Source organism: Hyaena hyaena, unplaced genomic scaffold (genome assembly GCF_003009895.1).
Source record: "Hyaena hyaena isolate Hyena2069 unplaced genomic scaffold, ASM300989v1 scaffold_1178, whole genome shotgun sequence".
Lineage (NCBI taxonomy): Eukaryota > Metazoa > Chordata > Mammalia > Carnivora > Hyaenidae > Hyaena > Hyaena hyaena.
In genome coordinates this window covers 130,579-145,420 of record NW_024081806.1, presented here as the reverse complement: position 1 = coordinate 145,420, position 14,842 = coordinate 130,579, and the positions used below count along the sequence as shown (strand labels likewise).

The 14,842-nt window shown below is 44.1% G+C and overlaps 1 protein-coding gene across 5 annotated transcripts in view; it reads left to right on the top strand.

Annotated features, from left to right (window-relative positions):
- LOC120224448 (phosphatidylinositol-binding clathrin assembly protein-like) overlaps positions 1-14,842 on the top strand; it is a 55,224-nt gene that overhangs the window by 20,876 nt on the left and 19,506 nt on the right. For all 5 annotated transcript variants that reach the window (XR_005526569.1, XM_039222679.1, XM_039222678.1 and 2 more), the window contains exons 11-12: positions 4,612-4,691; positions 5,523-5,599. Coding sequence is in view for 4 of the 5 variants with exons in the window: in XM_039222679.1 (XP_039078610.1) it covers positions 4,612-4,691; positions 5,523-5,599 (157 nt within the window). In the remaining variant the exon portion in view is untranslated. The remainder of the gene's footprint in view (positions 1-4,611; positions 4,692-5,522; positions 5,600-14,842) is intronic.

Sequence of the window (14,842 nt, the reverse complement as noted above, 5' to 3'; positions counted from 1 at the left end):
TGGTCATGTGAAGAGAGAGAGGGTGAAGATGTAGGGGGTGCGAGGGATAGTAGATTGAGGTCCCCAAGGGGATGAGAAGACACTGGATCTGGAACACTGTGGACACACCTGTGGCATCCAGTGAGAGAATGGAGGAGGCAAGGGTAGGATGCCTGCAGATACAAATAAATGCGAGGTTTGGTGGCAGAAAAGGGAGTTTCGATCTGATGTCTTCTCATAAACTGGGGCACAGACATTGAACCCCACTGTCGCATGAAATGATTCGCAGCTTCCTGAATGAAAAGTCCCATAGCCAGATCGGAGAAAAAGTGACAGTGTGTGAGCGAGTAGGGGAGAAGATGGGATGTCATTGCCCAAAGCCACCATAACCGGTGCATATCAATCAAAATTCACTCGCAAATACACCCTTGACTCCTGGCAGGAGGAAGGAGCTATAATGGATGAGACACGGTCCCAACTCCTGAGTTCCAAAAAAAGACTACAGAAGCATGACTAGATGTCTCCCAAGATGCAGTCCTCTGATTTTGCCCTCAGTTCCTTCAGGGAGGTGGTAGAGGTGAGGAGGGGTCTTTGCTGGGAACTGCAGCTTGGCCATCCTGAGGGCACTGACAGGCAGTAACTGGCCTGGACTTGGACTTGGCCTCTTTCAGTGCTCACTGCCTGTGGCCAGAGCTCTAAGGGGAATGTCCGACAGAAGGAGCCCCAGGACTGAGGTCCACATTTCCCACTGGCCCACCCTCTCCCCTCCTTACCTCACTTCTGGTTCCTGGGACCCCCAAATCAAAACCAAAGTACATGGCTATGGGAGAGGCTGCAGAAGGCGGTTGAAGGTCTTAGTCAGTAAACTTTCTTGCAGATCTTCCTTCCTCCCTAAATCCGCTCCGTTTTCTGGGAAGGCTTCCTTATCATCAGTACACTGGCCCCTGGCCCTCAGCCAGTACAGGAAGTCATGTGTCGGGGCCTTGAGTCGGCAGAGCTGCTCCGGGGACGCGCTGTCTCGTGTCCGGGAAACCCTGGAGTGAAATGCAGAGGGCTCCCTGGGAGGGGCGGGAGGGGAGCATTAAGCCCGTGTCGCCCTGGTCCCACTTCGATGGTCTCCTTGAGAGAGGTGCACTCCCAACAACACGCGGTTGTAAGGAAGGTTTTTGGGTTTTTTTTTTTTAATTTTTTTTAATGTTTTATTTCTGGGAGAGAGAGAGAGAGAGAGAGACAGCGTGAGCAGGGGAGGGTCAGAGAGAGAGGGAGTCACAGACTGAAACAGGCTCCAGGCTCCGAGCTGGCAGTCAGCACAGAGCCCGACGCGGGGCTCGAGTCCACGAACCGCGAGATCATGACCTGAGCGAAAGTCGGACGCTCAACTGACTAAGCCACCCAGGCGCCCCGTAAGGAAGCTTTTAGCCAGCGCGCCACCAGCTCCCTCAGAGGCACTCGGGCCTTTCTCTGTGAACGAGGCTGACCCGTTAGGCACCGAAGCCCTTGTGGCTTCTTAAAAGGAATCTCCCTTGTTTGCTCAGCGCCTCCTTTCTGTCTTGATGTCGACATCGTCCGGGGCCCACGGCGCCTCCCCTGTGAGCGGCCCTCGGGCTTCACCCGCTCTGTGCCGTTTGTGCCGGGGTGACTCCCGGAAACTCAGGCTCGGGCCCGCGCTGTCTGCGTTTCTCGCTGCTACGAGCCTCGCTCCAACATCCACCTCCGGGCCACGTCCCTCGTCAGGGCCCCAGGGACACAAACTCAAAGAGCTACCGGGCGGTCTCGCCCTCATGTGGACCTGCAGGCATTTCGCTCCCTTCACCAGGGTTTCTGTGCTGCTGGGGGGCGGGGGCGGCGGAGGGTGCCTGCGCGCCTCACAGAGACGCCTCGCGGATTCATTCCTGCCCTTTCCCCGCAAAGCACCTTGGGGCCTGGCACGTTCCAGCAGCTCCGAGCCATGTTCTGCTGCTTACATCTGCTAACCTTGGGCAGCGGTATTTCCACAGATTTGCAGCTCGCAGTGAACTGTGTGAAAACAAGTCAGATGAAAGGGAATCTTTCCAACAAACGAAGTTCAAACGTACCGGTAACTGTGGTTATTTTGTTCTTTCACTTATTCGTCATTGTTTTGTTACGCACTTGCTGAATGACTGACTGAGTGAACCAGAAACACTCTGTCCCGGCGGCAACTGTGACGTTGCCCTAATGAAGCTGGCAGCCCCCTGATCATTTTGGGGTGTCCCACTGCCCCTTCTTGCCCGCGTCGTGTATTTGAACCTTTGAGGTTCTCCTTAAACCCCAGACTTCCTGCGTTTCCCACTGCTGAAGTGCCCGTGGGCTCCGTCAAGGGCAGGGTCTCTTATTCTTCTGCGCGCAGGGCGCACGCGTTGTTGGGAGGTGTTCCGGGCGGGCCTTCTCCTGGTCCCCGCCTTTGCCCCCCCCCCGGGACAGGCCCTGTGAGCAGGTGTCTGCTTGGCAGCCTCATTCTGTCAGCTCCTCCACACTGCGTGGCACACAGGCGCCTCTGTGTTTCTTGCCCTTCTTTATACCTGTTGTGCCCCCTGTTTTGCAGAATTGTCCCTTAGCCCTGCCCACACCTCTGCAAACAGTTCCCTCATTAAACCCCCTCCAACTGCGGTTTCAGTGGCCGTCTGCCCCCGCGTCTGCCGCCACACCATCATCCAGCGTCGAGGCTCAGACTTCCACACAACTCCCAACCCTCTGCCACCATATACTCTGCCCTGCGCGCTTTGTTTTGCACAATGCGACCAGAATGCTGATCTGGTAACTGTCAAAACACAAACGTGACCACTTCACCCTCACTCCATAGTCCTCCAGTGGTCACCATTCTTAAGATGAAGTCCAAGGTCACCAACATGGCCTTTAATTTAAGGTCCTGCGTTGTTGAACCCGTACCTACTCTCCTGCTTCGTCTCGCCCACGTTTCCCTTTGCTCTCTGGTCTAGCAGCATGGTGCGTGGGCTTCCCTACTACCCTACGTACCTTCTGGACATCCTTCCGGTGTCAGCTCAGCTGTTGCTTTCTTCAGGAGGACTTGCTTCTCTGGCCTCCCTCACATGCTCAGATTCTCCAACTTAAACACTAGCTGAATACCACGTATGCTTCTCTCATAGTGCTTTTCACAACTTTGATTTGACATTTTATTCATGTGATTCTTTGATACTTCTCGTCCCCCAGACCTGTAGACTGGAGCTTCCCAGGTCATGAAGCCTGGGACCAGGTTCATGGCTGTATCCCTAGTGTCTAATGTATTGTAGTAGTTTATCAGTAAACTTGCTTTAGGGTGAGTAATTGGATCACGAGAGGAAGTGGTGGGATATAGAAAACTCCTCTGGGGAATAGATCTTATGTAAGAAGAAGACTTTTTCCATTTTTAATGGGAATTGGGAATGAAAAGATGTAGCCACATTCATTTAGCAAGTATTAATTAAGCACTTACTATGTGCTAAACCTTCTTATATTCTCTTGCAAGGAAGCAGACAATAAACATACAGAAAGAAACCTGGGGGCACTCAGGGGGCTCAGTCGGTTAAGTGTCTGACCTCGGCTCCGGTCATGATCTCCTGGTCCATGAGTTTGAGCCCCGCGTCGGGCGCTGTGCTGACACCTCATAGCCTGGGGCCTGCTTTGGATTCTGTGTCTCCCTCTCTCTCTACTCCTCCCCTACTCATGCTCTGTCCCTCTTGCTCTCAAAAATAAATAAAACATAAAAAAGGAGAAAGAAACCTATAGTCTCAGTGAAGGTAAGTGATGTGAAGAAAAGTAAAACATGAGGGTAAAGAGACTATTGGTAGCTACTATTTTATATCGGTGAGGAGGTGACATTTCAGCAGAGACCAAAAACCATGATTGAATGTGCTAATGTGAGTGAGACTCTCCCTTTTGTTTTCTCTCTGTTTCTTTCTCTCCCTTTCTCCCTCCTCTGCAATAGGCTTAATGTTTTACTTAAATTTAGTTAGTGACTTGGTGACTCATAAAGGAACCAAAAATAATGAATGATTGCCAAGTCCAACGTCTTCCCCAAAAGAGAGACGTTTTAAACAGCCCTTTTGTCATTTTTAAAAAATGTGCATAAAAGTGTAGTTTGAAAATCTGATTTGATATCAAGATGCTGCTTTTCATAATGAATTTACTTGTAGCAATTGCAGTTGATCATTGGAGAACATGGGTTTGAACTGTGCAGGTCTGATTCTATGTGGAGTTTTTTCAATAAATCGATTGGAAAATTTTTTGGAGATTTGCAGCAATTTGAAAAACCTCACAGATGAACTTCTTGGCCCAGAAATACTGAAAAAGTTAAGGAAAGTTAGGTATTGTTGTAAGAATAGAGCATTTAATACAAATAACACACAAAATCTGCAGTAACCGACTGTTTATATCATTGGTGAGGCTTCCAGTCGACAGTAGGCTATCAGCGGCTAAGTTTTGGGAGTCAGAAGTTATACATGGACTTTCAACTGCATGGAGGTCTGTGTGCCTGACCTCTACATTGTTCAAGGGTCAACTGTATTTACCTTTAATACCTTTGCTATATGGTTGTCTTAGTTTTATGATGTAGGAGAGTATGGATTTCCTAAGAACTATCAGAAAATAAGTCTTCCACAATAACTTGATCTTCAGGCTCCCTACAGTTTACTGGAAGCCCTAAAACAGCATTTAGCTTCTTTGGAAGAGAAAAATGACAGTTTCCGTCCTTACCGGTAAGTTAATAAATGCCTTAATATAGATTAATTTTGTTTCTCTGTAAATAATGTCCTTCGTTTTAACAACATGAAACTGACTAAATAAATCATGGGCTTTGAACCTGCTGGAACCCTATGCAGCAGTTTTATAGAGGTTTTCAATCTTTTCTGGATTCCATACTCTCCACAAGGCTGATACGCTTCCCAAGGGAACATCTTTTATTATGTTGAGTGAGTCTCAAAGTCAGAAGTTGGGACTGGAATAAACCCTCTTATGAAGAATTTGTTTTCCTCACTTAGAGGCTCCTCTAGTGAGAATAACTGTTGTAGATAATCATTTAACGTTTATCCACAAAAACAGCGTGCATAGTAACATTCAAGACGTGTGTGTCTATACACACACATATGCACATACACACAGACCTGCGCTCTTCCGTATATGTGTATATATATACAAATTAAATTATACACTTTGCAAAGTATAACACTTCAAAGTGTTCATGTTAGCTACTTCTGATTGGAAAAATTATGGTCGATTTCAATTTTTTCTTTTGTCTTTTTACTTTTCAGTATTGTTCGGAATTTCTATAAGGGTCATGTATTACTCATTTATTCCACTTATGAGGTTACGTTGATTATAATTGACTTACATTATCACATTCTATTAGACAAGTCTGTTGGCTACTTCTTCTCTTTAACACAGATACATAGTTAGTATATAGTTGGATGGATGGATTAATAAATTGATGGATCGATGGTTGACTTAAGGAAATGTAGGCTCAGCTGGGTAGGATATATGTGATTCTATTTATTCTCTAGTATACCTCATTTTTCTTGTGCTCTTTTAAGTCTCCAGCATGCCTTGATTCCTCCCAGGCCAAATAATCCAGTTGTGAAAGCTTCAACAAGCAGAGCTTGGTTCTCAGGTAACCTAACTCGATCATGTGATTATGTCAGTAATCACTGAGAGCAGGATTAGAGTCTTTAATTATTCTGCCGCTTAACCACCTGCTATGTGTGCTGCCTTCTCCTGAAGATTCTCGGACCAAGTGGTTTCATTGACGGGAATTTGTTTAACGCGTATATTCAGGATTGCGAAATGACATAGGAACTGGGATATCCATTACAATATTGCGATAGCAAAATGACTATCAATAAGAGGTTTATTTTTATGTATTGAAACAGAATGATCTTCAAGATATATTGTTAACTGAAAAATGAGCCAGATGTGACACAAAGTATAGTATACTCCCACCTTTGTTTTTAAAACAGAAAAAAAAGGATATATATGGTTGTATAGTTTCTTAAAGAATACTTCCGGAAAGATACGCAAAAAAATGAATAAAATGCACTACCTTCAGGAACTTGGTAGTTCATGGAAAGGATGATGGGAGAGTCCTCATTGTACACCATGTTGTAAGTTTTGAATTTTGTACCTGTAAACAATTACTAATTAAAAGGTAAATTTAACAAAGAGACACATACATACAGTAGAATACCTTGTTATGCATAACATGGAGGTCCCGTGTAATCTCTTAAGGTTAGTTTGCCTCACGCTTCAGTAGTGTGCTGAGTTTTCAGGAATGTTGCAAGCTGGTTGATGTGACATCGGTATCTTGAAAAGGGCCACGATGGAAGTATTTGCACAACAGAAATGGATAAACACTATACAACAGGCCTTTTCTTTTTCTTGGACAGCTCATTGCTACAAATTTACTAGCCCCTGACGGTTATATAATCAGCCATATTCTGTTTTTTAATGGGTGATTCTGTTTCAATGATGTTATTTAATCCTCTGGTCACAAATCCAGTAATAATGAGCTATATTATCATAGGGTTTATATGTGTTTGAATTAAAGTTTGTGCTTAATTTAACTTGGAGGCTTAAACTGTATCTATTTTAAATGTTTTTACTTTTCTTTTGTACATATATTCTCAATGGACAAACCTTCTGCCTTTTGAATGGGTAAGTTTGACCAAAACTATGAGGAATATAGTAAGTCCTTTGAACAAAACTATATGATAGCAAAAAGAGGCACCTTTTCTTTTTTTCCCCAAAGAATGACTACTTTGCTGAATCCCTACGGGAGTCATTAGTGTCTATGACAGACGTGACAAGACGGTTAAAGATGATAGTATTTGACAAACTGTGCTTAGAACAGGGCTTGACCCGTGTGTTACTTAGAAGTGCATTTTAAAATTTTATGTATAGGTAACATGCAGTGTTATATTACTTCCAAGTGTGCAACACTGTGATTCTCCACTTCCATACAACACCCGGTGCTCATCACAAGTGCTCTCCTTAATCCCCAGCACCTATTTCACCTATTCTCCCCACCCACCTGCCCTCTGGTGACCATCACTCAGTCTGTTCTCTAGAGTTAAGAGTCTATTTCTTAGTTTGTCTCTCCTTTTCCTTTGATTATTTTGTTTCTCAAATTCCTCATATGTTGAAATCGTATGGCATTTGTCTTTCTCTGACTGACTTTTTTCGCTTAGCGTTATACTCACTAGCTCCATCCATGTCATTACAAATGGCAAGGCTTCATTCCTTTTCTATGGTCACATAACATTCCATTGTATATATAAACACCTTCCTTATCCATTTATCTATCACTGGACACTTGGACTGCTTCCATAACGTGGCTGTTGTAGATAATGCTGCTGTGAATGTATGCGTACATGTATCCTTGGCATTAGTGTTTTTGAATTTTTGGGAAAATATCCAGTGGTGCGATTACTGGATGGTAGGGCAGTTCTACTTGTGATTGTTTGAGGAACCTCATAGTGCTTTCCAGAGTGGCTGCCCTAGTTTGCATTCCAATGAACAGTGCAGGAAGGTTCCCCTTTCTCCACATCCTCACTAACACCTGTTGTTGTTGTTTTTCTTTTTTTTTCTTTTTACAAATAGTTTATTGTCAAGTTGGTTTCCATATAACACCCGGTGCTCATCCCCACAAGTGCCCCCCTCCATGCCCATCTCCCTCCTCACCCCCCCCCACGCCCATGAGTCCTCGGTTTGACTCGGCATTCAAGAGTCTCTCATGGTTTGCCTCTCTCCCTCTCCCCCACTATTTTTCCCTCTTCTTCTCCCCCATGGTCTCCGTCAAGTTCCTCCCAATCCTCCTATACGTGCAAACATATGGTATATGTCCTTTTCTGCCTGACTTATGTCGCTCAGCATAACACCCTCACGGTCCATCCAGGTTGCTACACATGGCCAGGTTTCATTCTTTCTCATTGCCATGTAGTATTCCATGGTATAGATAAACCACATCTTCTTGATCCATTCATCTGTTGATGGACACTTAGGCTCTTTCCATGTTTTAGCTATTGTGGAGAGTGCTGCTATGAACATTGGGGTACATGTGCTCCTATGCCTCAGCATTTCTGTATCCCTTGGGTAAATTCCTAGCAGTGCTATTGCTGGGTCATAAGGGAGTTCTATTGTTAGTTTCCTGAGGAACCTCCACACTGTTTTCCAGAGGGGCTGTACCAGTTTACATTCCCACCAACAGTGTAGGAGGGTGCCCGTTTCTCCACATCCTCGCCAGCATCTAGAGTTCTCTGATTTGCTCATTTTAGCCACTCTGACTGGCGTGAGGTGGTATCTCAGTGTGGTTTTGATTTGTATTTCCCTGATGAGGAGGGATGCTGAGCATCGTTTCATGTGTCTGTTGGCCATCTGGATGTCCTCTTTGGAGAAGTGTCTGTTCATGTCTTCTGCCCATTTCTTCACTGGGTTGTTTGTTTTTCGGGCGTGTAGTTTGGTGAGTTCCTTATAGATTCTGGATATTAACCCTTTATCTGATATGTCATTTGCAACTATCTTTTCCCATTCCGTTGGTTGCCTATTAATTTTCTGGGTTGTTTCCTTGGCTGTGCAGAAGCTTTTAATCTTGATGAGGTCCCAACAGTTTATTTTTGCTCTTGATTCCCTTGCTTTTGGGGATGTGTCAAGTAAGAAGTTGCTGCGGTGGAGGTCAAGGAGGTTGTTTCCTGCTTTCTCCTCTAGGGTGTTGATAGTTTCCTGTCTCACGTTCAGGTCCTTTATCCATTTTGAGTTGATTTTTGTGCATGGTGTGAGAAAATGATCTAGTTTCATTCTTCTGCATGTTGCTGTCCAGTTCTCCCAACACCATCTGTTAAAAAGGCTGTCTTTTTTCCATTGGATATTCTTTCCTGCTTTGTCAAAGATCAGTTGGCTGTATACTTTTGGGTCCACTTCTGAGTTCTCAATTCTGTTCCATTGGTCTATGTGTCTGTTTTTGTGCCAATACCATACTGTCTTGAGGATGACAGCTTTGTAGTAGAGGCTGAAGTCTGGGATGGTGATACCTCCCGTTTTGGTTTTATTTTTCAGTATTACTTTGGCTATTCGGGGTCTTTTGTGGTTCCATACAAATTTTTGGATAGTTTGTTCTAGTTTTGAGAAGTATGCTGGTGCAATTTTGATTGGAATTGCATTGAATGTGTAGAGTGCTTTAGGTAGTAATGACATCTTAACTATATTTATTCTTCCTATCCATGAGCATGGAATGTTTTTCCATTTCTTTGTGTCTTCTTCAATTTCCTTCATAAGTTTTCTATAGTTTTCATCATACAGATCTCTTGTATCCTTGGTTAGGTTTATTCCGAGGTATTTTATGGTTTTTTGTGCAATTGTGAATGGGATCAGTTTCTTGATTTCTCTTTCTGTTGCTTCATTATTGGTGTATAAAAATGCAACCGATTTCTGTACGTTGATTTTGTACCCTGCAACTTGGCTGAATTCTTGGATCAGTTCTAGTAGGCTTCTGGTGGAGTCTGTCGGGTTTTCTATGTAGAGTATCATGTCATCTGCGAAGAGTGAAAGTTTGACTTCCTCTTTGCCAATTCTGATGCCTTTGATTTCCTTTTGTTGTCTGATGGCTGATGCTAGGACTTCCAGCACTATGTTAAACAACAGTGGTGAGAGTGGACATCCCTGTCGTGTTCCTGATCTCAGGGGGAAAGCTCTCAGTTTTTCCCCGTTGAGGATGATGTTAGCTGAAGGCTTCTCATAGATGGCTTTGATGATGTTTAAGTAGGTTCCTTCTATCCCAACTTTCTCGAGAGTCTTTATTAAGAAGGGATGCTGTATTTTGTCAAATGCTTTTTCTGCATCTATTGACAGGATCATATGGTTTTTATCTTTTCTTTTATTGATATGATGGATCACATTGATTGATTTGCGAATGTTGAACCAGCCCTGTAACCCAGGAATGAATCCCACTTGATCTTGGTGGATGATTCTTTTGATATGCTGCTGGATTCGATTTGCAAGGATCTTGTTGAGAATTTTTGCATCCGTATTCATCAAGGATATTGGCCTATAGTTCTCTTTTTTTGCTGGATCTCTGTCTGGCTTGGGAATCAGAGTGATGCTGGCTTCATAAAATGAGTCCGGGAGTTTTCCTTCGACTTCTATTTTTTGGAATAGCTTGAGAAGAATTGGGATTAATTCTGTTTTAAATGTCTGGTAGAATTCCCCAGGGAAACCATCAGGTCCAGGGCTCTTATTTGTTGGGAGATTTTTGATCACTGATTCGATTTCTTCACTCGTTATGGGTCTGTTCAGGTTTTCTATTTCTTCCCGTGTGAATTTTGGTAGTGAGTGTGTGTTTAGGAATTTGTCCATTTCTTCTAAGTTGTCCAATTTGTTGGCATATAATTTTTCATAGTATTCCCTGATAATTGCTTGTATTTCTGAGGGGTTGGTTGTAATAAGTCCATTTTCATTCATAATTTTGTCTATTTGGGTGCTCTCTCTTTTCTTTTTGATAAGCCTGGCTAGAGGTTTGTCAATTTTGTTTACTTTTTCAAAAAACCAACTCTTGGTTTCATTGATCTGTTCAATTGTTTCTTTGGTCTCTATGTTGTTTATTTCTGCTCTAATTTTTACTATTTCTCTTCTTCTACTGGGTTTAGGGCGTTCTTGTTGCTCTGCCTCTAGCTCCTTTAGGTGAGCTGTTAGATTTTGGACTTGTGCTTTTTCTAATCTCTTGAAATAGGCCTGGAGAGCAATGTACTTTCCTCTTAGGACTGCCTTGGCCGCATCCCATAGATTTTGAATTGTTGTGTTTTCATTTTCATTTGTTTCCATATATTTTTTAATTTCCTCTCTAATTGCCTGATTGGCCCATTCATTCTTTAGAAGGGTGTTCTTTAACCTCCATGTTTTTGGCGGTTTTCCAGACTTCTTCCTGTAATTGATTTCAAGTTTCAAAGCATTGTGATCTGACAGTGTGCATGGTATGATCTCTATTCTTTTATATTTATTGAGGGCTGCTTTATGTCCCAGTATGTGATCTATCTTGGAGAATGTGCCATGCGCACTTGAGAAGAAAGTAAATTCCCTGGCCTCAGGATGTAAAGTTCTAAATATATCCGTCAGATCCATCTGGTCCAATGTGTCTTTCAAGTCCATTATTTCTTTAGTGATTTTCTGTCTGGTTGACCTATCCATTGCTGTAAGCGGAGTATTAAAGTCCCCTGCTATTAGCACATTCTTATCTATAAGCTTGTTTCTGTTTGTGATTAATTGTTTTAGATATTTAGGTGCTCCCATATTCGGTGCGTAGACATTTATGATTGTTAGTTCTTCCTGATGGATGGACCCTGTAATTATTATGTAGTGCCCTTCTTCATCTCTTGTGATTGTCTTTAATTTAAAGTCCAGTTTGTCTGATATAAGTATCGCTACTCCGGCTTTCTTTTGATTTCCTGTAGCATGATATATATTTCTCCATCCCCTTACTTTTAATCTGAAGGTATCTTCCCGTCTAAAATGAGTTTCTTGTAGACAGCATATTGATGGATTTTGTTTTTTAATCCATTCTGCTACCCTATGTCTTTTGATTGGAGCATTCAGCCCATTTACATTCAGTGTTATTATTGAAATATGTGGGTTTAGAGTCTTTGTATCTTTTGTAGGGTTCATGTTTGTGGTGGTGTCTCTGGTATCTTTGTTCCTTGCAACCTTTCCTTCAGAGCATCCCCCTCAGGATTTCTTGTAGGGCTGGCTTCGTGGTGACAAATTCTTTCAATTTCTGTTTATTTGGAAAGGTTTTTATCTCTCCTTCTATTTTGAATGACAGGCTTGCTGGATAGAGGATTCTTGGCTGCATATTTTTACTGTTCATCACATTGAAGATTTCCTGCCATTCCTTTCTAGCCTGCCAAGTTTCAGTAGATAGGTCTGTCACCACTCTGATAGGTTTCCCTTTGTATGTTAGGGCCCTTTTCTCCCTAGCTGCTTTCAAAATTCTCTCTTTGTCCTTGTATTTGGCCATTTTCACTATGATATGTCGTGCAGAAGATCGATTCAGGTTACGTCTGAGGGGAGTCCTCTGAGCCTCTTGTACTTCCACATTTACTTCCTTCCCCAGGTCGGGGAAGTTCTCTGCTATAATTTGTTCCAGGACTCCTTCAGCACCTTTCCCTCTCTCTTCCTCTTCTGGGATTCCTATGATACGGATATTGTTGCGTTTGACCGTATCGCTGAGCTCTCGAACTCTTCTTTCCTGTTCCTGGATCAGTTTGTCTCTTTTTTGGTCAGCTTCTTGTTTTTCTATAATGGTGTCTTCTAAATCACTTATTCTCCTTTCTGCCTCTTCATTCCGTGCATTGGAGGCCTCTAATTTATTTTGTATCTCTTTTATCGCATTTTTTAATTCTTCATGCCTATTTTTATTTTCCATTTTGTCTGTAGCCATAGTTTCTTTGATTTCCCCTATGTTTTTTTCAATTCTAGCTATTAATTTTACTATTATTATTCTAAAATCTTGTTCCGTTATGCTGCTGATATCTGTTTTGAGCAGTTCATTAGCTGTCATTTCTTCTTGGAGTTTCTTTGAAGGAGAGCTCTTTTGTTTTGTCATTTTAGTTAGCTTTCCGGCTCTTGTTAGTTTTAAAGACCTGTTATGTTCTCTGCACCTATGAGCACTGCTGTATCCAAGAAGACTCTTTGACTGTCCAGGGCCTATCGTTTCAGAGAGTGTTTTTTAAATGGTATCTCTTGGTCTGTCTTGTTGGGACCTTGGTTATTTTATTTTCCTACTCGTAGTGATAAATGGGACTCTCCACCTTGTGTACTCTGGCTTGTTTCTTCAGGGAGCCCTGGAGAAGAAAACAGACAGACAAACACACAGGGAGCAGGAGCCCACAAACGCACAGACAAATTCAACTAACATGCAAACCGAGAGGGAAAACGAAAAAGTTAAGAGAAAAGACGGAGGAAGGAGAGTGAATAATAGAGAGTAAAAAATACACTAAAGAGTCAATAAGAAGAAAAGAAAAGGAAAAAAGAAGAAAACCAATGGACAAAGAACCGTTTAAAGCATATAACCGGATTTCCCAGCTACAGTTAAATAGCCGTGTGTATGCAGTGCTGCTTGAAGAGCATAGAGAAAGAGAGAGAAGACAGGGCGGGGATGAGGCACAATTGGAAATAGAATGAACAGGCAGAAGGGATTAGAAGCTCTTTTCAAAGAGCTAAGGGGGGGAATATGGTTGGAGAGGTGAGAGAAGGACGCCGGTGTTATCCAGAGAGACTATATAGTCTAATTACTCCTGAGAGAAGGAGATGATAAGGTCGGTAGGTGTAGAATGTACATCTACAGAATGGACTAGATGTGACTGTTTAAGCAAGCCGGTGATGGGAGTTAATCAGGTCAGTGTTCCGGGAAAAAGAGAAAAAGAAAAAGAAAAAGAAAAAAGAAAAAAAAAAGGAGGAGGGCGGCTCTCAGGCAGGGATGGGCGCGGCGGGATCCAATGCCTCAGGCGGGAGCTCTGCCTCGGCGGGTGTGGGGAGGAGAGTGACGTGCTCCAGTCCCTTCTTGAACCAAGCGCTGCACCTCGCTTTTTTGGGCGTGTCAACTCCCCGTGCCGGGGGCGCAGCCAACGTGGGTCGCACTCTTTAGCCCAGGCCGGGCCTAGATTCCAAGTCCCAGCCCGCGCGCCCCGCTGCAATTGCCGTAGACACCACCTCGCCGGCGATCCCCTCGGGGCGATTCCAAGCCTCTTGCCCAGCCCTGGGGGTGCAGCCAGAATCGCCGCTCCCTTCTCCTCCAGGTCGGGCTGGCGAGCATGGGGGGGGTTTGCCTGGGGGGCGTGCCGGGCCCGCTGGAGAGCGGGAAACCAGGTCCCTCTGTGGATTGTCACCTGAAACACGAACTCGCAGGCAAATCTCCCAGTTTTAAGCCCTTCGCCTTCCCTCTAGAGTTCCAGCCAGCTCGCAGCGGGGGTCCGCGCACGCCCCTCCAGGGATCCCGCCGCGCCGGGAGCACAAAGCAACAAGGGAGCGGTGCCCTCGCGCGCAGCCGCTCCGGGATGAGATGGCGCGCGGGGACCTGGCGCGCGCTGTCCTTCTGTGCCCCGAGCGGAGGTTTTTCTGTTTCCCAGCGGCAGGGGCCGTATCTTGAGTAGTTTCGGACTCTCTCTTTTTCCCCTCTCACTCCCTGCAGAGGGGGATCGCCCCCGTCCCTTGAGTCTCCGATCCCCGCCCGATTTTATCTTCCCCAGTTCGCACTCACGTTAGAAGGCTCTCTCAGTGGATTCTGCGTCCTTTCTCTCCCAATCTCTTGGGTTCTGTAAGGTTCCCTATGGCTTCAGATCTTTTCCGTGTGAGGTATGAGGCGAGTGCAATGCACGGAGCTCCCTACTTCTCCGCCATCTTGCCCCTCCCTCCCAACACCCGTTGTTTCCCGAGTTGTTAATTGTAGCCATTCTGACCGGTGTGAGGTGGTATCTCATAGTGGCTTTGATTTGTATTTCCCTGAGGATGAGTGACATTGAGCATGTTTCCATATGTCTGTTGGACATCTGGGGACCTTCTAATGATCTTTCTTGATACTGAATTGTAGCTTGGTTGCGTTATGTCAGAAAACCTTTGCTATAATTTCAGTCCTTTGGAATTTGTTGATACTTCCTTCATGGCCCAGCATATAGTCATATTTTTCGGTAGAAGTTTTATGAGCACTAGAGAATGGCATCCTCTTGGTGTTAGATGCTGTATTCTGTTTATGTCAGTTTGGCCAAGGTTGGGAATTGTGTTTTTTCAGATCCTCTGTATCTTCATTGATTATTTTGTCCACCTGTTCATAGAGTTCCTAAGGAAAGTGTGTGAACATTTCCCTTATTTCCTCATA